We start from the raw sequence: 25,006 nt of genomic DNA, 5'->3' as shown, positions 1-25,006 counted from the left end.
TAATGCCCCTCACCTTTGTAGCCCCTCACCCCCAGTACCCTGCTAGCAACCCTTGGTTCATTCTCTGTATTTAAGAGTCTTTTACAATTTGTTTCCCTCTCTGTTTTTATATTATTTTTGCTCCCTTCCCTTATGTTTATCTGTTTTGTATCTTAAATTCCACATATGATTGAAATCATATATTTGTCTTTCTCTGATGGACTTGTTTCACTTAACGTAATACACTCTAGTTCCATCGGTGTTATTGCAAATGGCAAGGTTTCATTCTGTTTCATTGCCAAGTGTATGCATATATATATATACTTCTTTATTCATTCATTCGTCAATGAACATTTGGGCTCAGTCTATATTTTGGAGTTTTGTTGATAACACTGCTATAAACACTGGGGTGTATCCTTTAGATAAATACCTAGTAGTGCAATTGCTGGGTCATAGAGTAATTCTATTTTTAATTTTTTGAGGAGCCTCCATACTCTTTTCCAGAGTGGTTACACCAGTTTGCATTCCTACCAGGTATGCAAAAGGATTCCTCTTTCTCCACATCCTTGCCAACATCTGTTGTTGCCTGAGTTGTTCATTGTAGCCATTCTGACGGGTATGAAGTGGTATCTCATTGTTGTTTCGATTTTTATTTCCCTGATGAGTGTTGTTGAGCATTTTTTCATGTGTCTGCGACCCATCTGGATGTCTTCTTTCAAAAAGTGTCTGTTGTGTTTTGCCCATTTCTTCACTGGATTATTGGAGTTTGATAAGTTCTTTATAGACTTTGGATACTAACCCTTTATCTGGTATGTCATTTGCATATATCTTCTCCCATTCCGTAGGCACTGCCTTTTAGTTTTGCTGATTGTTTCCTTCACGGTGCAGAAGTTTTTTTATCTTGATAAAATCCCAATAAGTTGATTTTTGCTTTTGTTTCCCTAGACTCCAGAGACATGTCAAGTAAGAAATTGCTGAGGCTGAGGTCAAAGAGATTCTTGCCTGTTTTCTCCTATAGGATTTTAATGGCTTCCTGTCTTATATTTAGGTCTTTTATCCATTTCAAGCTTATTTTTGTGTATGGTATAAGAAAGTGGTCCAGATTCATTGTTCTGCATGTTACTATCCAGTTTTCCCAGCATCATTTGCTGAAGAGACTGTCTTTTTTCACCTGATATTTTTTTCCTGCTTTGTCAGAGATTAGTTGGCCATATGTTTGTGAGTCCATTTCTGGATTCTCTGTTCTGTCCCATTGATCTATGTTTCTGTTTTTGTGCCAGTATCATACTGTCTTGATGTTTACAGCTTTGTAATACATCTTGAAGCCCAGCATTGTGATACCTCCAGACTTAGTTTTTTTTTTCAGGATTGTTTTGGCTATTCAGAGAAGTAACCAAATTTTCAAATAGTGATGGGGAAGATCCAATCAAAAAGGAAGCATTAATAATGCAAGAGAGAGTGACCTTGAGAGGCAAGGTGAGACAGAGTCTAGTACACATGTGAAAGAGTTGGCCTTTGACAAGAGGATGGAAAGTTCATCAGTTGTAATAGCAGGAAAGTAGAGTATAAGGCCATGGATGCAGATAGGTACATAGATGTGATGGTGAGTTTCCTTACAGTCTCAGGGAAACTTTTGAGTTTCATCCATGGCTTGATGGATAGTTCTTACACAGAGCCTCTCAAAATCTCTATCCGCATAATTTAGATGACATTTTAGCTTCCAGTTTTGTTTTGTTGTTGTTTTTGGTAAGTTTAAGCTTGTTTGATGTTAACAGTAACATGCTTTCTCAGGGTACAGGGATTCTCTACCAAACATTTCCAAAGTGCGCTTCATAAAATAATGGCCAGGACATAATATTATTCTCATCCCAGCATCAGAAGACCTAGGTCCTTGATCCTTTTGGGCAAATCGTTTTGCCTCTCTGTTTTTCATCTGTAAAATTAAAAGGCTCTTTCTATCTCTGATGTTCTATGATTACATGACTCTAGAATGTCTCTAATCAACTAACGCCCCAGTCCAGCATCTGGACCTACTGTTGAGCCAGATTGTTTGGCTGGGAATTACTGATAGCTCTTGCTGGTCTTCATCAGATGATAGGATAGCCATATGTATTAGTGATCCACTGCTGCATAACAAATTACCCCATAAGTTAAAGACCTAAAATAACATTTATTATCTCACAGTTTCTATGGATCAGGACTCTAGGCATGGCTTATGTGAATCTTCTTACTCGGTGTGTCTCACAAGGCTGCAATCAGTGTGTTGACCTGGGCTGCAGTCATCCCAAGACTCCTCTCAGGAATCATCCGCTTTGAAGCTCATTCACATGGCTTTTGTTAGGCCCTAGAGGATCTACTTCCACACTCACTCAAATGGGTATTGCCCGGCTTCAAGTCCTTCCTGGCTGTTTGACTGAGGGCCTCAGTTCCTTGATAATTTTAGCTTTATAGGTCTTGATATAAGGTAATGTTAGTCTTACAACCTAGTTCTTCTTTTTTGAAGATGTTTTGGCTATCCTATGTCCTTTGCATTTTCAAATGCATTTTAAAGTGATCTTGTTAATTTTTGCAAAAATTCCTCCTAGGATATTGGTTGGGATTGTGTTGAACCTACATATAGATGAATTTGCAAAGAACTTCTGATGTCTGGACATTACATTTCCCTTTATTTAATTTAGGCCTTCTTTAATTTCTCTTATCACTGTTTGTTGTTTTTATCATACAGATATTGTACATCTTTTGTCAGTATAATTCCTAAGTACATATTTTTATGCTATTGTAAATGATAACTTTTAATGTCAATTTTTGATTGTTCATTATTATGTAAATATACAATAGGTATATGTATATTTATCTTATATGCTATGACTTTGCTAAGCTCAATTATTAATTATAGTAGCCTTTTTGTCAATTTCATCAGATTTTTTACATAGAAGATCATGTTGTCTGTAATTAAAAACATTTTTTCTTTCTTTCCAATCTGGATGCCTTTAAATTTTTAATCTTACCTGTTTGCACTGACTAGGACTACCAGTATACTGTTGATTAGAAGGAATTAAAATGGACATTCTTGCCTTGGTCCTGATATAGTATTCTTTTTATATATTATTGATAGATTTATCTAAACTTTGCTTAATGTTTTTACATGTGTGTTCTTGAGTTATATTGGTTAATTTTTTTTTTCTTGTAATGTCTGCTTGGTTTTGGTGTCAGGGCAATGCTGATCTCATGAAATTAGTTTGGGTATACTCCTTCTTCAATATTCTGCAAAACTTTTTGTAGAATTAAAACTATTTTTAGATTTTTTAATGTTTATTTTGAGAGAGAGAGAGAGAGAGAATGCGAGCACAAGTGGGGGAGGGGCAGAAAGAGAAGGAGACAGAATCTGAAGCAGGCTCCAGGCTCTGAGCTGTCAGCACAGAGCCCGACACAGGGCTCAAACCCATGAACTGTGAGATCATGACCTGAGCCAAAGTTGGACACTTAACCGACTAAGCCACCCAGGTGCCCTGAGTTAAAATTATTTTTAAAAAATATTTGACAGACTTCACTATTGAAGCCATCCGGGCCTGGAGTTTTCAACTACAAATTAAATTTCTTTATTAGATTGAGGATATTCAGGATGTCTGTATCTTCTTGAATGGTCTTTGGCAGCTTGTTTCTTTCAAAGACTCGGTCTATTTCATCTAAGTTTCCAAATTTTTTCGCATGAAACTAACCATAATATGTTCTTATTATCCTTTTAATATCTTTACAATCTATAGTGATGTCACAGCTCTCATTCCTAATTGTTATGGCTGAATTGTGTCCCTCCAAATTCTATGTTGAAACCTTAAACCCAGCATCTCACACTGTGTTTGGAGACTGTATTTGGAGATAGGGTCTTCAAAGAGGTAATTAAGTTGAAGTAAGGTTATTAGGCTGGGTCTTAATCCAATATGACTGGCATCCTTGTAAGAAGAGGGGATTAGGACACAGACATATACAGAGGTAAGAACATGTGAAAACACATGGAAAAGACAGCCATCTGTAAGCTGAGGGGAGAAACCTCAGAAGAGACTGACCTTGCTAACACCTTGATCTTAGACTTCTACCTTCCAGGATTGTGAAAAAATAAAAACAAATTCCTATTGTTTAATTGCCACTGAATCATTAACACTTTACTTTGCTTCAACAGCCCTGAAACTAATAAGGAAACTAATATATTAGTATTGAGTATTGTTTATGATTCAGTTTTATTTCCAACTGTGAGTCATCAACTGTATCTCTGTTTTGTTACTTGGTTGGCTGTTTTGGTTTTATAGACCATATCTTGGCCATATCTTTCTTTATGTGATATTTCCACTTCATAAAGAGTACAAGAACCTTACAAAGGTGTACTGCTGTTCCTCCCTTCTAAGATTTCTGTTGTTGTCATATATTTTAGTTCTACGTGTTACAAACTACACACAACATCATTATTTTTATTTAAATAGTGAACTAGATAGATTTAGATAGATTCAATCAATAAAAAATATGACATATTTAATTCATATTGTTACTATTTCTAATGCTCTTTATTCCTTTTTGTAAACCCTGATTTCTATCTGCAGTCATTTTCCTTTAGTGTCTAAGACTTATTTTAACATTTCTTTATTGTGAGTCTACTGCCATTAAATTCTCTCAGCTTTCATATGTCTGAAATATATTTTTAAAAGTATTTCTCTGGTGGGATGCTGGCTCACTTGGTTGGTGGGGTATGTGACTCTTGATCTTGGGTGGGGGTTCAAGCCTCATATTGGGTATAGAGATTACTTTAAAAATGAAGTATTTAAAAAAAAGATATTTCTCTGTCTCTAATATTCTATGTTGGGTTCCCCCCCCGCCTTTGAGTAGTTTAAAGATACTTTTCATGGTTTTTTTGTCGAGAAATCTATTGTCCTGCTTTTCTTTATCCCATTGTATGTAACATATATTTTTTTTCTACTGGCTATTTACAAGTTATTCTTTTTTTTTTTTTTAATGTTTCTTTTTGAGAGAGAGAGAGAGAGCAGGGGAGGGGCAGAGAGAAAGGGAGACACAGAATCTGAAGCAGGCCCCGGGCTCTAAGCTGTCAGCACAGAGTCTGATGTGGGGCTCGAACCCACAGACCATGAGATCATGACCTGAGATGAAGTCGGATGCTTAACCCACTAAGCCACCTAGGTGCCCCAAGTTATTCTTTTTTAAACTGTTTTTCAGCAATTTGATTATGATGTACCATCATATAGTCTCTTTTGTGCTTCAAGTTTCATGAGCTTCTTAGTAAGGCTATGGATTTATAGTTTTGTTTAAATTTAGAAAAATTGTAGCAATTATTCTTCAAACACTTTTCTTTGAGTCTCTTTCCATCCTTCCTTTTGGGGATACCATTTACAATTTAGGTTATTTGAAATTGTCTCAAAGTTCACAAATGCTCTCTTCATTTGTGGCGGCTTTTTCTTTTTGAGTTTCATTTTGTATGGCTTCTCTTGCTGTATCTTCAAGTTCCCTAATCTTTTCTTTTACAGTGTCAGATTCCTACACCAATCCATCCAGAGTATTCCTCATTTCAGACATTGTAGTTTTCATTTCAACAAATTTGGTATGGGTCTGTTTTATATCCTGCATGTCTCTACCTAACCTCTTCAATCTGTCCTCTCACTTTTTGAACATATGGAGTACAGTTATAACTGTTTTAATGTTCTTGCCTGCTAATTCTACCATCTGTATCTGTTTTTAGTTGGTTTCGGTTAGTTGATTTTTTTTTTCTCTTCACGATGGGAAGTATTTTTCTACTTCTTTGTTTGCCTTGCAATTTCTGATTGAATGTCAGACATATTAAATTTTTGCCTGGTTGAATACTAGATATTTTTATATTCCTATCTTTATTATTGAGCTTTGTTCTGAGACACAGTTAAGTTAGTTGGAAACAGTTTGATCCTTTGAGGGATAATCTTTTAAGATTTGTTAGGTGGGACTGGAACAGAATTTAATCTAGAACTAATAATTCTGCATTTTTGATGCAAGTCATTGCTGAGCACTCTCCTCTTCCCCATCAATTATGAGGTTTTCCACTATGGGTGATGGAAATTAACATTATTCTTGCTTCTGTGTGAAATATGAATACTTTTCCTTCTGATCTTTTCAGGTGGTCCGTTTCCTGGTCTTAGAAGTTTCTTACTCACATGAACTCATTAGTACTCTACTGAATACTTGATAGCAGCCCCCCATCAATATCCAGAGTTTGCTGTCTTGGAAGCTGCCTCCTGTCTAATCATCTGTCCTGTGAATTTTAGTCACCTTGGTCTCCTTAGACTTCCAGCTCCATATCCATAACATAGGTAGTGTTGTAGATTTTAGCAGGATCCCCACCCTTCCCCCATACTGGAAACTCTCAAAACAGTAAGGTAATTGTAAGGGTAACCTTTGTATGTTTTTAACATTCTGAAGAGATTACTGTATTTCATTATTTGATGTCCACTGTCTTGAAAATTGTTGTTTCATGTCCCTCTTGCTCTCCATCTTGGCTAGAATCAGAAGGCAGCTTTCTTTCAATTCACTTAATGCATTTGAAATTCATTTATATGTTTGCATGAATCAGCAGTTTATTCCTTATTATTGCTGAGTAGAATTTTATCATATTGATATACCAACTTATCCATTTACCAGCTTCAGGACATTTGGGTTGTTTACACTTTATNAAGCAATTATTTATAATTATATATATATTAATATTCCTATTTAGGTATAAATATATGAACATGAATTTTCGTTTCATTCAGGTAACTACCTTGAGGTGGCATTTCTAGTTATGTGATAAGAATAAATTCAACTTAAACTCCTAACTGGTTTTATGCCTATAACATTTAGCTTTCCATTAGTACTGTATGGAGAACTACAGAGGGTCCTCATCTTCCCTAGCCATTAGTGTTGTCAGTGTCAATATATTGGTGTTCTGGTGTCTCACCATGGTTTTAATTTTTATTTCTGTAGTGACTGGTCATGCTGATCATCTTTTCATGATATTTGCCATCTGTAGATCTTCTTTGCTATAGTGTATGTTCATATCTTTTACCCACAAATTTTTTATTTGGTTGGGGTTTTTTCACCTAATTGTTTATCTTTGAGGGTTCCTTATATATACTTGATACAATTCCACATATATGTGATTTGCAAATGCTTTCTTCCCAGCCTGGGGCTTGTCTTTCAATTCTTTTGACAGTACCTGTTAGAGAGCACACATTCATAATTGTAATGAAGTCCAATTGATCATTTTTTTCCTTCTCTGTATCATCATTGTGGTGTTATAAGAAATTTTTGCTTCAGCAAGGTCATGAATATTTCCTCCTGTGTGTTCTTCTAAAATTTTACAGTTTGGGGCTTTACTTCTGCATCAGAGACCCATTTTGAATCTGTTTTTGTGAATGGTATAGATACAATTTCATTTATATGGACATCTACTTTTTTCCAGTGCTATTTTTGATTGTATTAAAATATACATCACATAAAATAAACCATCTTAACCATTTTTAAGTGTACAGTTTAGTGATATTAAATACACTGGCCTTATTGTGTAGCCACTACTATCATCTATCTCCATAACTCTTTTTCATCTCGTAAAACCAGCTCTATACCATTAAACAATAATTCTTCCATTCTTCCTTACCCTTACCCAACCCCTGGCAACCATCATTATACTCTGTCTTTATATTTTTGATTACTCTCCCAGCACTAGTTTTGAAATGACCATCTTTTCTCACTGTTTTTGCACCTTTGTCAAATATCAGTTGTCTTTGTAGGTGTGGTCTATTTCTGTATTCTCTCTTCTGTCCATGGATCTATGTCTGTCCTTTTCTCAATGCCACACGGTCTTGATTACTGAGACTCTGTAGTAAGTCTTGAAATAAGTAATTTGAATTCTCTTTTTCAAAATTGTTTTGGATACTTTGGGCCCTGTGTCATTATATATGACTTTTAGTATCAGTTTATCAATTACTACTCAAAAAAAATCTTTCCAGGATTTTGGTTGGGAATTCATTGAATTTATAGATCAGTTTGAAGAGGATTGAGCCTTCGATGAACCCAGCATATTCTCTCCTTAGGTCTTCATTCATTTTTTCATCTGCAATTTTTAGCTTAGAGATCTTGCCAATATTTTATTAAATTAAAACTTAAGTACTCCTTTTTTAATACTAGAAAGCTTAGCATTTATTCATTAAAGAACACAGGAAATCAACTTATTTCAAATAAAATGATATTGCACTGTGATTCCAACTTTATTCGTCAGCTACATGTTTATGGGGATAGCAGGATCTGGGGGCAAGGCACAGACAGACGCTGCCATTGGACACACATGAAAGCTGCACACATTACAGCAGCTGTTACTAAATGTTAATTTTGAGGGGCTATTGCTAACTGCTTTTTATTTCAGTTTCACATTATTCATTTATAATACATAGAAATACAATTGATTTTTGTATATCAATTGTGTACTTTACACAACTTTGCTAAACTCATTTATTTTAGTTTACTGTACATAAACAATTTGTATTCTATTTCCTCTATTCTAATGTATTTTTTTTTCTTGCCTTGCTTTCCTGACAAGGACGTCCATGCCATTGATGATTAGAAATAGTGAAAGTGGGGGCACCTGGGTGGTTCATTCAGTTAAGCAGCCAACTCTTGGTTTCAGCTCAGGTCATGATCTCATGGTTCATGAGTTCAAGCCCCACGTCCAGGTCTACCCTGACAATGTAGAGCCTGTTTGGGATTCTCTCTCTCCCTCTGTCTCTCTGCCCCTCCACTGCTCGCTCTCTATTTCTCTGTTTCCAAATGAACGTTTCAAAAAATAAAGAAATAGTGAAAGTGAACGGTCTTGCCTTTTTTTTTTTTTTAACTTATAGGGAAAGCATTCAGTTTCTCACTATTAAATTTAATGTTTGCTAGAAATTTTTATATAGATGCCTTCCATCAGATCAAGGGAGCTCTCTTTGCTTACTAGATTTCTGGGAGTTTTTATCATGAATGGTGTTGGATTTTGTCATTTTTTTCCTGCATTTATTAAGTTGAATTTTATGGTTATTCTTTATTCTGTTAATATAGTTGATTACATTGATTGATTTTCTTTTATTATCTCTCAGTTTTTTATTGTGATAAAAGATATATGGCTTAAAGTTCCATTTTTGCCATTTCTAAGTACATAGCTCAGTGGCTTTAGGCACATTTACACTGTTGTACAATATCAACATCATCTCCAGAACTTTTCATCTGCCTAAACTGAAACTCTTTATCCATGAAACAGTAACTTCCCATTCCCAACTGTGTCTGACAACCACCATTCTACTTTCTTTGTCTATGAATTTGAGTACTTTAGGTATCTCATATAAATGGAATCAGTATTTGTTTTGACTCTGGCTTATTTCACTTAGCAAGGTCTTCAAGGTTTATTTATGCTTTAGCATCTATCAAAATTTCATTCCTTTTTCAAGCTGAATAATATTCCATTTTCTCCATATACCAGATTTTGTTCATTTGTTCATCCATCAATGGACATTTGGATTATTTCCACCTTTGGGCCATTGATAATGCTGCTGTGAACATGGCTGTACAAGTATCTATAGTTAAACCTAATTATGTAAATAATTATGGGAAATATCAATGGTCTAAAAGCTCAATGTAAAAGGTAGAAATTGTAAGAATGATATAGAAAACAACTATTTATATCAAACAGTTTAACCTAGTTGACACATATAGAACATTACACTGAGATATTGTAGAATTCATTTTTTTTTTCCATTTTATTCACCTGGATAGGTCATATTCTCTTGCCAGAAATGTTGGAGGTGGGAATACTTGCTTATCTACTCATTTTGTGAGGACAGGTTTACCATGATACCAACTCCTGTCAGAAACAGTAAAGAAAAGAATACTATACACCAATATCCCATATAATTGTAGATGCAGAAACCATTAATAAAATATCAGCAAACTGCATCCAATAGTATATAAAAAGGACAATATGCCATAATGATGTGGAATTTTTACCACTAATAAAAGTTGGTTTAACACTTAAAGATCTACACCTCCCCATTTTCCCCATCTCCCACCCCTGGTAGACACCTACATTCCACATAAAAATGAGATCATGTAGTATTTTTCTTTCCATATCGAGCTTATTTCACCTACCATATCTTCCAGATTCATCTGATATTGTCACAGATGACAAGATTTTCTTCTTTGTAAGACTGAATAATATTCCCTTGTAAATACATATATATATATACATATTTATGTATATATATATATGTATATACACACACACACACACACACACACACACACACACACACACCATAGTTTCTTCATTCTTCCATCCATGGACAGTTAGGTTGTTTCCATATCTTGGCTATTGCTAATAATGCTGCAGAGAACATGGGGGCACAGATATTTTTTATTCTCTCATCTAAAATGCCATTAAAAACACTAAGTATTTAGGGATAAAGTTATAAAAATATGTCTCTACAACCTGTACATTGAAAAATGCAGCACATTCCTAAGAGAAATTAAAGGAAACCTGCATAAGTGGAGATAAACACAGTTTTCATGGTTCAGAAGTCAATAGTAAAAGATGTTATTTGCCTCCTAATTGATCTGTACATTTAGTGCATTCCAAGTCAGAATACTAGTGAACTTTTTCTTTTTAAAATTGACATGCTGATCCTAAATGTTATATTAAAATGTAAAAGGATCAGGACACCTAAAACACTTCTTATTCTTTTCAAATTTTTATTTAAATTCTAGTTAGCTAACATACCTTGTAATAATAGTTTCAGGTGTGCAACTTAATGATTCATCATTTATACACAGCAGCCAGTGCTCATCATAACAAGTGCCCTCCTTAATCCTCATCACCTGTGTAACTCCTCCCACTGCCCACCTACCCCCTGGTAACCAGTTTTTTCTCTGTAGTTAAGACTCTTTTGATTTGCCTCTCTTTTTTCCCCTAAGTTCATTTGTTTTTTAAATTCTACATGTGAGTGAAATAATATATTTGTCTTTCTCTGACTTATTTTGCCTAGCATAATACTCTAGCTCCATGCATATCCTTGCAGATGGCAAGATTTTATTCGTTTTGATGGCTGAGTAATATTCCATTGTGTATACATACCACATCTTTATGCATTCATTAGTGGTTGAATATTTATGCTCTTCCAATAACTTGTCAATTATTGATAATGCTGCTGAAAACATCAGGGTGCATGTATGCCTTTGAGTCAGTATTTTTATATCCTTTGGGTAAATACCTAGTAGTGTACTTGTTGGATCATAGAGTAGTTCTATTTTTGACTTTTTGAGGAATCTCCATACTGCCTAAAACACTTTTTAAAAAGAAGAACAAGGTTGGAGGATTTAACTTAAAAAAGCTACATTTTTCGAGACAGTATAATACCACCATAAGGATAGATATAAAATTAACGGAATCTAACTGAGAGTCCAAAAGTATTCCTGCACTTATGTGTTCATTTGACTTTTCAACGAGAAAAGGAAATTCTTTTCAACAACTAGTGTTAAAAGTTGGATTTCCATATGGAAAAAAAAAACAACAACTTTGATCTTTACCTCCTATTATCTCTAAAAGTAACTTGAAATTGATCACAGACCTAAATGTGAAAGTTAAAGTTTTTAAAAGAAAACATTGGACAAAACCTATCATGGCATAGTCAAAGAATTATACAAGACACCAAATGTAATAGAAAAAATAAGACAAGCTAGACTTCATCAAAAATTTTTAAATTCTCTTTTTTAACAGATAACTCTGAACAAATGAAAAGATGGATGAGGAGAAAATTTGCAATACATATCTGACATAAAACTTGTGTCCAGAATAGGTAAAGAACTCTTACAACTCAATAATAGGACAAACATCAGAATTTAAAAAGAAGACATGTAAAATCATTAGTTATCAAGGAATGCAAATTAAAACCAGAGTGAAATACCACTACATATCACTGGCTAGTTAGAATTTAAAAGATTAGCAATACAAAGTGTTAATGAAGATGTAAAGCACTTGAAACTTACATAAATGTTTGGCTGATGTGTAAATGGTACAACTACTTTAGGAAACAGCTTATTCTTTATAAATTTGAACATACTCTTACCCTATAACCTGGAAATCTGCTGGGTGTTAACTCAGAGATATAAAAACATGGTCTACCCAAACCCTTGTACGGAAAGTTTTCATGGTAGCTTTATTCATAAAAGCTCAAATTTGAAACCTCCCCAAACACCCAACAAAAAGTGAGTAGATAAACACATTGTCCTTTTCCATATAGTGGAATACTACGCAGAAATAAAAAGAATGAAGTGCTGCTGTGCTCACTGTATTTTTTTTTCTAAATTGCTCTGCATCAGTATTACCAGAAACGTAGCTAAAAACACTACACATTTATCATCTCCAGTTCTTGTGGTCATGAGTCCAGGCCTAGATGGATTTTCTACTTAGGGTCTCACATAGACTGCAATCAAGGTGTCTAGGACTGCATTCCCATCTGGAGGTTTGAGTGTGAAAGGATCCATTGTTCCACATGTATGGTTGTTCATAGAATTCAGCTCCTTGCAACTATAGTACTGTGAGCTTCAGTTTTTCACTTGATGCTGACCACTAGAGGTCACTTAGTGCTCCTAGAGGTCACTGGAAGTTCCTTGCCACATGGGATTCTCCAATATGCCACCTTTTCTCTTATAGCCAGCAAGGGAGAGACTCCAGCAAATGGATGCTATAATCTCATCTAACGTAATCATTCACTCATAGACGTCCCATCACTTTTGCCCTCTTATCATAGTTAGAAGTAAGTCATAGGACCTGCCTTCACTCAGGAGGAAGAGGCCATACAAAGGTGTGGACATGAAGAAATAGGAGTTGTGGAGGACACCTTAAGAGTCTGTTCTCTGCACACAGTTACATGGATGAACTTTAACAACCTTATGTTGAGTAAAATAAGATAGGTGCAAAAGAGTGCATACTGTAAAATTCCATTTATATGAAATTGTAAATAAGACAGAACTCATCAACAGTGACAGAAAGTGTAGCACTACCTGGGGGCTGTGGATGGATTAGGGTGGGCGTTTGCGTGTGGTCAGAGATTAGGAAACTTGCCAGTGATGGAAACATTCTATATACTAATTGTGGTGCTGGTTAGAACGTTCTATACGTTTTTCAGAATTCATGGAATTTCACACCTAAAATGGTTTCACTGTACTGTTTATAAATTATATCAAACTAAAGTGGATTAAGGAAAAAGAATTGTAGGGGCACCTGGGTGGCTCAGTCAGTTAAGCGTCCGACTTCAGCTCAGGTCATGATCTCACGGTTCATGGGTTCAAGCCCTGCGTCGGGCTCTGTGCTGACAGCTAACTCAGAGCCTGGAGCCTGTCTTTGGATTCTGTGTCTCCCTGTCTCTCTGACCCTCCCCTGCTCATGCTGTCTCTATCTCTCTCTCAAAAATAAATAGAACATTTAAAAAAATTTTTTTAAAGGAAAAAGAATGGTAATAGGCTTGAGCATCACAAAATTTTTAACTTAAATATACCAATTAAATCTAATATCATCTTTAAGATATGCTCGAGTCAGTAATCAGAAAGTGACTCATTTCATAATACATCATTTAAAGAATTTTCACATTTAAAAAGTACAGTCTTGTTTTTATAGTTTTTTTTTTAATAATGTATATACACCCAGAACTGACAAAGATCAGTTTTTAAAAGATGAGGGCTTATTATAGTGTTCTCCTTTCCTTGAACAAATTAAACAACACATTTTTCTAATGTAATATCTTTTGGATACAGACTCCTCACAAGCTTTCCGTAATTTTAGTTCTGAACGGTCACCTCCTGAATCTAGTGATAAATGTCACATTTACCTGAACCCCTGTTGGTACTGCTTCTAAAAGTGTATTAGCCGTTTCCAGTGCTTATAGAAATTTGAAAAATATATGCTTCGCGAAGTATTTTCCTGCTTGCTTTTTCTAGAGTCTTTTAGTGATTAATGGGAACTTTAATTTGCATGCTCACTTTTACGCTTATTATAGTGTGTTATGTTCCAATAAGAGTATTAAAGTTCAATGAAAATCTCATGCATACTAATGAGAATGCAGATGAACACTGATGAAAGAATGCTAGGATCTTAAGACATAAACTGTCCAGTTATCTTGCTAAATTCTGTTCAAACAATGGTTACATTATAATGAAGACTGATACAGAATCCACCATACAGATATAATTAGCAATGGCAAAATCATTATATAATTTATAATTGGATAGAGGTTCAGTTCCAGATTGTTAGGAGGATAAAAAAAAAAGAAATGTAATGATTTGATATTAATGCTTATTTTTATTCTTCCTCTTTCTAACCCTTGCCAACCTTCAGCAGGATATTTCCTTTATTGCATATAGTGATTGGGAAAGTTAGGGATGATTATATAAATGAGTTTTCACATTGAATATTTCCAGCTGTAGCCTTTATTGGATACGTAGCAGCAAACGGTCATCAACCATCATCTCAAGAACATTTGAAGTATCTGGTTATTGTAGAATTACACAAATTTATCCCAGCAATTGCATTTATTTATCTAGATAAAACAAAGATCTTTTTTCTTGAGCCATTTAAAACAAAGCTAAAGGAAGTCCTGTATCTTTCCTTAGAGAATAGTGTGTCCCATGAGGGTGACTATTCTAGGCAGTACTTAATAATATATTACCTGAGTTATAGTGCATTCTTCTATGCATGAATTTTATAAACTTCTACAAAACAAACTTTAGAAAACATATATCAGTGTTTACTCGATATATTAATTTATCTTGGGATTTTTTGAAAATTATGTAGTAATTCTCTTGACATATATTTCTTATTTTAACCTTACAAAGAAACGGGAAATGTCGTTTTATGAGTTTGTTGATAAGACAGTTTGCTGTTTTAAGTTGTTTTTCTTGTGGTGATAAAGTTAAGTATGCATTGTGCCGTGATACTTTCCAGCATGATCTAACGCCAACAGTTTATGTTCACAGACTCTCGAGTACATGGTGTTCATTAGTAAAAAGTGTAATAGTTAATAATGATTTTTATTTTAGATATTGTGCAAGTGTTTTTGAATCAGGATAGATAGTTCTTGATACAAGGCTTGTACTTATTGGGTTGGCAATAAGTCGTTGGCCAAATGATAAATATTTTATAGCCTTTGTGGACTCTACAAGTGTGGCTATGTTCCAGTAGAACCTTATGTACTGACAGTGAAATTTAAATTCTATGTAATTTTTATGTGTCTTGAAATACTATTCTTCCCTTGATATTTTTTTCAACCATTTAAAAATGTAAAACAATTTATAGGCTAAATTTGGCTCACAGGTTGTATAATTTGCCGACCCTGCCCTAGCATTTGATTTTTCTTAATTAACTTTTAATCTCATTTAAAACTGAAGATTTACTGCTTAAAAGCTTATAGAGGTATATGGCTTATATTGAATTGTTTTAAAAGAAGCCTCTATCCTAGGGGGAGAAATGCCCATGAATAAAGCTAAGTAACTTTTATTTTGACCATAAAAAGGCAGTTGAAAATTCCATAAAGGACTCGTTTCCTTGATTGCACAGAGGAATCTTGCTATTGCTAAGCTGGATTTTCTAACGCAGGTAAAAATCCCATTACAACAAATATTTGTGTAGTGGAAGTATTTTATATTGCAAGTATTCATTCCACAGCTGTATTAAGAACCTACTCTTTTGAGGCATTCATGTGGTAGAAAAATAAATCTCCCATGGATACATCTTGCTACCAACAACCTTAGAATCCTAACAAGGAATATAAAATCTATACAAGTTGTGACTGGAAATGGACCAAATAGGAATGGTAGCTAATGAGAAAGAGAATGCAGTGGCCCCTGGGTGGCTCAGTCTGTTAAATATCCTACTTTACCTCAGGTCATGATCTCGCGGTCCGTGAGTTTGATCCCTGTGTGAGGCTCTGTGCTGACAGCTCAGAGCCTGGAGCCTGCTTTGGATTTCTGTGTCTCCCTCTCTGTCCCTACCCCGCTCACACTCTGCCTCTCTCTGTCTCTCAAAAATTAATAAATGTTAAAAAAAAAAAAAAACCCACTAAAACAAAAAAGAAAGAATGCAGAGAAAACAGGGTTAGAAACTCAGAAGTCGGAGTAGAGAAGGTAAAACTCTGGAACTATATTAAAAATACTTATACGGGATCAGTGCAAGGCCTACAGTTGAATGTTGCTCACTATACACCTACAACCATTCAGTACTTGGCTTGTCTAGAGGACAGTTTGTGCCTGGTGCTATTACTTGGGTGACAAAAGGCAGGCTGGTGGAGCTGGTCTGATGGGAAGGTAGCTGGTAAACAGACAGAGATCGAGTTTTAGAGCCATTTTAACAAGAGGTTGATTCCCAGGCTGTTGAGTTTATGTGGATTACTTAATCTTTGTGAACCTCAGTTTCTCATACTGTAAAATGGGGTCACCAATTCTTATTTTCTGACTTGTAATTAAGGTTGCAACCTATTCTTCCTAGTTTTGTGTTCTTTGCATGTTGCTTGCTGAAATTTGAGAGGCAGCTTAATAGAATATGGATAGCTTTTGGAGCTGGAAACAGGGTCAAATCTACACTCACATGCTACCCTTAGTATATAAATTTGAGAATGTAATTTCTCTACTAAATCAGGATACTTCACAATTTTGTAAGGAAAATTAAATCAATTAAAGTGATCAGTTTTCTCCTTTTTAAAGACCAAATTTCTACCGTATAAGGATATTTTCTTTATATATTCTGATAGTCCAAGCTAATAGTATTGCACTTAAGGTTTTCTAGTCTATTTTAAAATATATAGGTTTATTGAATTATAGTGATAAAAATAGTTGATAATAATATTAACTTAGACTTAATGCTTACTGTATACCAGGCTCTGAGCTAAAACTTTTTATATATATAATTTCATATACTTTTCACAACAACTTTTAAATGTAGGTATTATTATAATTTAAATTATACAGATTGGAAATCTGATGCTTACAATATTAAGTAGTTCCCCCACAGTGACACAGCCAGTAAGGGATGAAGTTGAGATTTGAACCCAGAAAATCTGATTCTACTCTCCTAAACATCATCTTCCATGTGATTCATATATACTTCCCTTGAGGCAGCTGGCCCACTCCCTTCATGTTGCTACAAAGCACTGAGCACTCAGGTGAATTCAGATAATTATTAGGTCTGATTTTAGAAATGGAACTGCCTTTCTTTATTGAACTCCCTATGCTGTTGTATTTTTTCAGGAACAAATCATTACCTGACATCATATATTTGTGTGTTTGTTTTCTGTTCCCCTTCACCAGTATATATGCTGCAGGAGAGGAGAAAGTTCATGTTTAGTTCCTTCTTACATGTCCAGTGCCTAAAACAACATGTAACAGGTGCTCAGTAAATATTTGCTTTATGCGTGAATAAGTAAAATGTTTGTGCAAATTACCAAAATTTACATTTAAATATTATTTGTCTTTCTAGCTTGGATTAGAAGAAAAAGAAAGACTCCACCTACAATGGAGGTAAGAATATACAACGAAAATACTCAAATAGCCTGTATTTATAATGCTGTGTTTCTCAGTTGGGAGTTTACATGAAGCCTCAGAATAAATATTATGCGTCTTCCTAGAGTGCTCATTTTACTCCACAGACAAGATGTAAAAAATTTTTATAATAAATGCACAAGTTATAGAATATAACATACAATTCATAGCAATTTTAAAATGAAATAATACAAATGCAATACAAAATTAAAATATTTTTTAAAAAGTTTAGACTTATAGCAGCTTACATCAGGATATTTTGCCTGGTTCCTGGGAGCTGTGTTCTGATATGGGTGCTTTGGTGGAAAAGTCTGAGACATGCTGAATTTCATGGTCCTATCCAAATCGTGCTTAATTTTTCCCTTAATTTTATATTAAACATAAAATGTTTTTTAATTTTGTATACATTTAACTCTATCGAGTATCTGAAGAAACCTTAAAATATACAATTAGCATGTAACATGGAACACTTAGTAATTAATAGTTGAATTCTTATTTTAAACTTTAAAAACATGGTTTTGGTAATATGCAGAATAAGAAGTATAGCAATGCTGTGGTGTATGTATTTTTAAAACATAGTTATTTCATAATTTTTATGTTAAAAACAGTATCACAAAGTGTTCTAAAATTGTTTTGTTAGAATTAAATGCATTTCATAAGAGGAAAATTTCCACATGGATTAGGGTACCAGCTTTTCCTTTTCTTCTATTTAGGACCCCCTCCTCTTTTCTCTCCCCTTTTCCATTATTACTACAGCCCTGATGACAACAGAAATGTGGCTCCACCAGTCAGGGCCCACTTGTTGAGAGGTGGGGTACTCCAGGGCAGAACTCATGGTGACCCGTAAGTTGGCTCCATTTCTCCTATACCGACCCCATCAATGCTTGTCAGGCAGAGGTCTGAACGATCGTGTCTCTGAGCCCATTTCTAGCTTTGTATGTTACTTTCACTTTTGCCCTGCCCTCCTCTTGTCATACCTTTCTTTCTAATATCAGTGGACCTTGGAAATAAAAGGGAAGAAAAAGTCATTGTGATCCAAGATTCAGAAGCATCTCCAGTGGTTTACAGTGGTAGGAATCATCGAGAAGTCCTTCCAGTTCCCCTTCATTTGGCCATAATAAGAGTTCCTATTCTCAGAGCTAAAGATGTTTCTTCTAACCTCGGAATTCTGAAAGCCTTCTTCAACGGAAACATTAATATGCAAAGCGATTAGATGAAGGCACCTGCAACTGTCAGGGCTAAGACACCACCCCTGTAAATTTCAGGTAATCCCAGCGTTTCAGACAATCTCCAATCAGAACAGTGAGACCAAGTCATTCCATCCATGATACTCATATTCTTGAATATTTGAATAGGAGCCTTCCCTTGCTTCTTTTCTAACGTATTATCAATCTCATCCTTCTTTATGCTCTTTTGTACCCTCCCCACCACACACGCATATACCTTTCCTTCCCTCTTGATCTCTTCCACTCTGTTCAGGAATTTCTGTTTTTTTGTTAGCAAATTATCCTTAACCTTTAATAATTTCTTAGGAACTTTCTCTACCACAAAACCTCATCTGAAATCTGCCTGTGTCTGAAAAGATAGTGAGCCTTCTTGTGCTCCTTTTACCACAAACCACAGAAAGAATGTGGGTTCAACTGTTCCTTTCTTTCCCTGGTCCTTTCCAAAATATTCTTTCATTTTGTGGACCCAGGGGAGAGTAGTAACTTTTCAACCTAAGTATGTTTTTCTCCACCTGTTGATAATTTTTGTCTCTGCCAACCTGCAGGCCACTCCCCACCCTGATGGTGAAGATGAGAACCAGACTTACAGACTTCTTCAGTGCCTTTCCAAGTTTTAGATGTTCAGTTTTTTTTTTTTTACTCCATCCATGCTAATATCCATACCACAAATGAACAGGTGTTCCATAGGCACACCTTAGTTCTTATTGTCACCAAACACCATTCTTTTTTTTTTTTTAATTTTTGTAATTTTTTTTATTTATTTCTAGGAGAGAGAGAGACAGCGTGAGCAGGGGAGGGTCAGAGAGAGAGAGGGAGTGACAGACTGAAACAGGCTCCAGGCTCCGAGCTGGCAGTCAGCACAGAGCCCGACGCGGGGCTCGAACCCACAAACCGCGAGATCATGACCTAAGCGAAAGTCGGACGCTTAACCGACTAAGCCACCCAGGCGCCCCAACACCATTCTACCACTACAGCTTGTAAACTCTTAAATCCCAGATTCTACGTATGTCATAATAAGAGAAAACTATTTAATTTAAACTCAATTTAAACTACTTAATTTAAAATAAGCAAGTTTACAGAGAGCCACAAGAATTAAATGTATGGCTTAATGGGTTATTATACGGTGAATTCCACACAGGTCAGAAATAGAACTTTGTCATCTATTCTAGAATCACGTGCTGTGTCTCAATATAGCCTCCCCCAAAAGCAATTTTGAACCTTTCATAGTACTCATTTTCTCACAGTTTTATATAATTTCATCACCCAAATGTACATTATAGTTTAGAGTTTTCCATTTTGTAAAAACTTCATATTTGATTTAAATCTCCATCAATCTCTTTGGTTCTCCCCCACCCCTTTTATTTTCTTATAAATTTATCTGTTGAAAAACCCAGCCTGTTTGGCCTGTAGAGCTTGCCACAGTTTAGATTTTGTTGACCTTATGTTATTCATATTAGTTCAAGACATTCCTTTGTCCTCTGTCTTTCCTTCAGTTTGGCACCTGGATCCAGAAGCTGGCTACTCATGTTTGATCTTTTTGTCAAGACTGTAGAAAATGTTGGCAGGACTATGGTAGAGCACATCTTGTTGTGCCTCTCTTTGTAATTTTCACAGTTGTTTATGCTTCATGCCTATGTCAGTTCATTGGAAACAACCTCCTAATCTTGCATATCTGTTAAAACTAGTTAGTTTTCAAGATGCTATCAATCATTTGAGCTCTCTACTTTTTTTCAAGTCTCTTAGTGAACTCCCACCCCCAAACAGACTTCTTTCCCTTCTACATGTATACTACAGCTAAAGGTTAGCCAATAACAATTAGAATGCCGTTTACAGTAGTGTCAGAAAAGATAAAATACCGTGATATAAATTAAGCAAAATATATGCAGGACATGTACACTTAAAACTAAAGAATGCTGTTGAGAAAAAGAAGACCTAAATTAATGGAGAGAAATATCTGTTCGTGGGTTAGAATATTTAATCGCTAAGATATTATTTCTTCCAAATTGATCTACAGCAGGAAAGCTTATACTTTATCATGCATCACCATCACCAGGAAGGCTTGTTAAAACACAGATTGCAGGGCCCAGCCCCAGAGTATTTGATCCACTAGGTCTTAGGGTAAGGCTTGAATATTTGCATTCATAACAAGTTCCTTGGTGATACTAATGCTGCTGGTCAAGAGCCCTTACCTTGCAAACCACTAGTGTAGAAAGTCATTTAAATAAAAACCAAATTAAAATTGCATCAGACTTGTACAAATCAAGATATTTATGAATTCTAAAATATATTTTTCAATGCAAAGGCCCTAAAGTAGCTGAAAGCAACCAAGAAAAAAGAGATAAAAATTAGAGAACTTACACTGTCTGGCACTAAGACTTAACTCTAAAACTATAGTAATCAAGACAGTGTGGCACTGGAATAAGGATATATAAATAAATGAATGAAAAAGAATAGATAATCCAGAGGTAGACACCATACAGCCGATTGGCTTTGACACTGGCACCAAAGGAACACAGTTACAAATGGAAAGTCTTTTCAACAAATGGTACTAGAATAACTTAATATCCACATGGAAAAAAATAAAGATCCCTACTTGACATCATGTGCCAGTATTAATTCAAGATGGAACCTAGACTAAACATAAAAGCTAAAACTTATAATGCTTCTAGAAGAAAACATAGTGGAATATCTTCACAACTTTGGGGTAAACAAGAGATAGAAAGCACTATCCAGAAGGGAGAAGCATTGGTGAATTGAACTTAATCAAAACTAAAACTAAACTTCTCAAAAGAGAACATTAACAAAGCAATAAACTGGGAGAAAATAATCACAGTGTATGTATTTGATAAAAGACTCATATCCAGACTACACAAAGAACATCCCAACTCAATGATTTAAAAGAAAAGAAGGCAAAGCTAATAGAAATTGGGTAAAAATCTTGAACAGTCACTTCATAAAATACAAGAATGAGCACTAAGCCTATGAAAAGATGCCATCTCTAGTCATCAGAGAAACCACAGTGAGATGCCACTATACTACACACTCAAGAAAAGAGCTAAAATTCAAAAGATTAACAATAACTAGAGCAACCATACTTTTCATGTAGTGCTGGTTGTTGTGAAAATAATACAACCACATTAAAAAAAACTGGCTGTTTGTTATAAAATCAGACACCTCTACCCTCTGACACCAATTTTTCTCCTTGGCCCCTTTGAAGTCTGAAGGAATAAATATTTAGGCATATTGGGAAGCTCTGTCCAAAAGAAGGTCTAGTTGCTTGGCACACCATGCAAGGCCTCCTGATTTGTGCCCAGCCCACATTTTCTTACTTTCCTTCTTATGCTTGTTATACCCACTCAACTTTCCAAGGAACTCCCTGCTGTTTCTTAGGTTTACTGTCTTTTCTCTCCCTCATCACCTGGCACACTTCTGCTTGTGCTTAGTTCCCTTTAAAATTTTTTGATGGGATTCTTTGATTCCCTTTAAAATTCCTCGACTGTTTGCTCAACTTTTCATCCCGTAGAGTTAATCACTCCTATCTAGCTAGAGCTGTACTGCCATGTACAGCTGTGTAGTTCTTTGAGTTCAGTATCATAATTGTTTTATTTTTCCATCTTTCTGACTATATTATGAGCTGTATGACACAAGGATTGTGTCTTGTTTGTATGTCACAGACACCTAACACAAAGCCTAATTCATTATTAGATAAGCTTTTGTTGACAGAATTGGAAATCTTGTTGCCATGTAAGTATATTCCATGGTTTCCATACAGAGTTTGAATTTCCAACCAACCCACTGTAAAATGACCCGACAAAACTGAATATATTTTGAAGTTGAGTATTGCCTATACTGTACTGTTACTGTAGGTTGCCAATCTAGTATAGCACCTTTTCATCAGTGTGGTACAAGTTGAATTAATATTTCACAAAATTAATGAGATAAACTTTTTCTAGTGGTGACTATATTCCATTTGAAGTCATGTATAGCAAATATTTTTAAATATTGCTTCTCCTTTCATACTGACAGAACAGTAGGAAACAAAATAAAGTTTTCTGTTGTAAAAAGTAAATAAATATATTGCCAAGTATTGACAAAATACATGACTCAGCTATAGGTTTACAGACATTAGAAGAAAGCTATAATATTACACCTCACCTATTTCATTTTTAATACATATACTTCATGAAAACGGAAGAGGAAATTCTAGAAGCCAGTAGAAATGGAGTTGGATATAGTGATGCTGTAGTGAAATGAAAGGTTGGGGCAGCTAGGTAGGATAATACTTTACAGTAACTTGTCTACTTAACCATATTCTCAGATCTGAGTTAGAAGCTCCAAAGACTCACTTTTGTCTGTGTCCGAGGTGATTTGGCTCTACGAGATATCACAATGACTAAAAGACATGTGAGCTTGAAATAGTTGCCAGAATTCCAGTCTGTTAATTTACAATAGAAATTCACTTGGCACAGGAAAAAACAGTAGGCTACCTGGTAAGTATGGCATTAGGATAAGGGGAGTTAAGTAAAATAAATGTTTAATTGCATCAGGACTAAAACTGCCTGTTGTGTGCATCTCACAATAGGGATAATCTGACCCATAGGAATGGAAATATTTAAATAGAATTGGCCACAGTTACCAACATCTGTCTCTATCCTAGGAATAACCTTATGATTTGGAATAGAAAAAATTGCCATGTGCTGGTTGAGGCTTTTGCTTTCAGGGACAATTTTTTATGGACTGCTAGCATTTGTCTCTGTGATCTCTTTTTTTTTTCTTTGCCATTTGTTTTTATTTCCCCATTCTGACTGACATATTATTTCTTTTGCTATTACAGTGGTTACCTTATGATCAAATATTGCTGGCCCTGCAGATGTTCTTACATTTATTCTTTTCATGTCGCTGTTCTGGCCTATAAGGTGTTGATCTTACAGCTTAATTTTCAGAGAGAAATCTTATTTCTGAATTCTTTTTTTTAAGGTGTTATTTTAAGTAGTCTCTGCACCCAACATGGGACTCGTACTCATGACCCCAAGATAAAGAGTAGCATCTTCCACTGATTGAGCCAGCCAGGTGCCCCTTATTTCTGAATACTTGAGGCCCATTTCACCATTGTCTCCAAGTAACTGATACTTATTGCCCAGTATTAAGCGCCCAGTATTATGTTCATTTTAGAAGTTACAGAATTGAGGGACACCTGGGTGGCTCAGTCGGTTAAGCGTCCGACTTTGACTCAGGTCATGATCTCACAGTCGTGGGTTCAAGCCCCATGTCATGCTCTGTGCTGACAGCTAGCTCAGAGCCTGGAGCCTGCTTCAGATTCTGTGTCTCCCTCTCTGACCATCCCCGGCTCACGCTGTTTCTCTCTCTCTCTCGGAAATAAATAAAATGGTAAAAAAAAAATTAAAAAAAAAGAAGTTACAAAATTGAAATGTCTTTTAAAATGCATATTTTGTATTTGTAGCCCCACTTCCTGCTACCTTAAATTACAGAGATGGAGTTTGGACCCCTACCTCAAACCTCACACTATCACTTCTGGTTATACAGGAAATGGATAAGAAAATTGCAACATGTTCATACAGTAGGTTAAACATGATTCATTATATAGATAAACCAAATCTTCTTGACCCATTCATCAGTTGATGGACATTTAGGCTCTTTCCATGATTTGACTATTGTTGAAAGTGCTGCTCTGAACATTGGGGTACATGTGCCCCGATGCATCAGCACTCCTGTATCCCTTGGGTAAATTCCTAGCAGTGCTATTGCTGGGTCATAGGGGAGTTCTATTGTTAATTTTTTGAGGAACCTCCACACTGTTTTCCAGAGGGGCTGCACCAGTTTACATTCCCACCAACAGTGTAGGAGGGTGCCCGTTTCTCCACATCCTCGCCAGCATCTATAGTCTCCATAAAATGGAATACTACATTGCAATGAGAAAGAATGAAATCTGGCCATTTGTAGCAATGTGGATGGAACTCCAGGGTGTTATGTTGAGCAAAATAAGTCAGGCAGAGAAGGACAGATACCATATGTTTGCACTTATAAGTGGAAACTATAAAAGAAAAAAAAAACATAATTCATTAACAATGAATAAACTAGGGGTACCTGGGTGGCTCAGACAGTTAAGCATCCCACTCTTGATTTTGGCTCAGATCATGATCTCATAGTGCATGGGTTCCAAC

The 25,006-nt window shown here is 35.5% G+C and overlaps 1 protein-coding gene and 1 non-coding gene across 3 annotated transcripts in view; one reads left to right on the top strand and one right to left on the bottom strand.

The window, feature by feature from the left end:
• NDUFAF2 (NADH:ubiquinone oxidoreductase complex assembly factor 2) overlaps positions 1–25,006 on the top strand; it is a 154,713-nt gene that overhangs the window by 94,848 nt on the left and 34,859 nt on the right. For both annotated transcript variants that reach the window (XM_077751435.1, XM_077751434.1), the window contains one exon: positions 17,537–17,577. In XM_077751435.1, the coding sequence (XP_077607561.1) occupies positions 17,537–17,577 (41 nt within the window). The remainder of the gene's footprint in view (positions 1–17,536; positions 17,578–25,006) is intronic.
• Positions 8,188–8,355, bottom strand: LOC144221095 (small nucleolar RNA SNORA23). Its single transcript, XR_013331961.1, has one exon. It is a non-coding gene; the product is annotated as a small nucleolar RNA SNORA23 (small nucleolar RNA).

This window comes from Crocuta crocuta, unplaced genomic scaffold (genome assembly GCF_008692635.1).
Source record: "Crocuta crocuta isolate KB4526 unplaced genomic scaffold, BGI_CrCroc_1.0 scaffold91-1, whole genome shotgun sequence".
Classification (NCBI taxonomy): Eukaryota; Metazoa; Chordata; class Mammalia; order Carnivora; family Hyaenidae; genus Crocuta; species Crocuta crocuta.
This window is presented reverse-complemented; position numbering and strand designations above follow the sequence as displayed.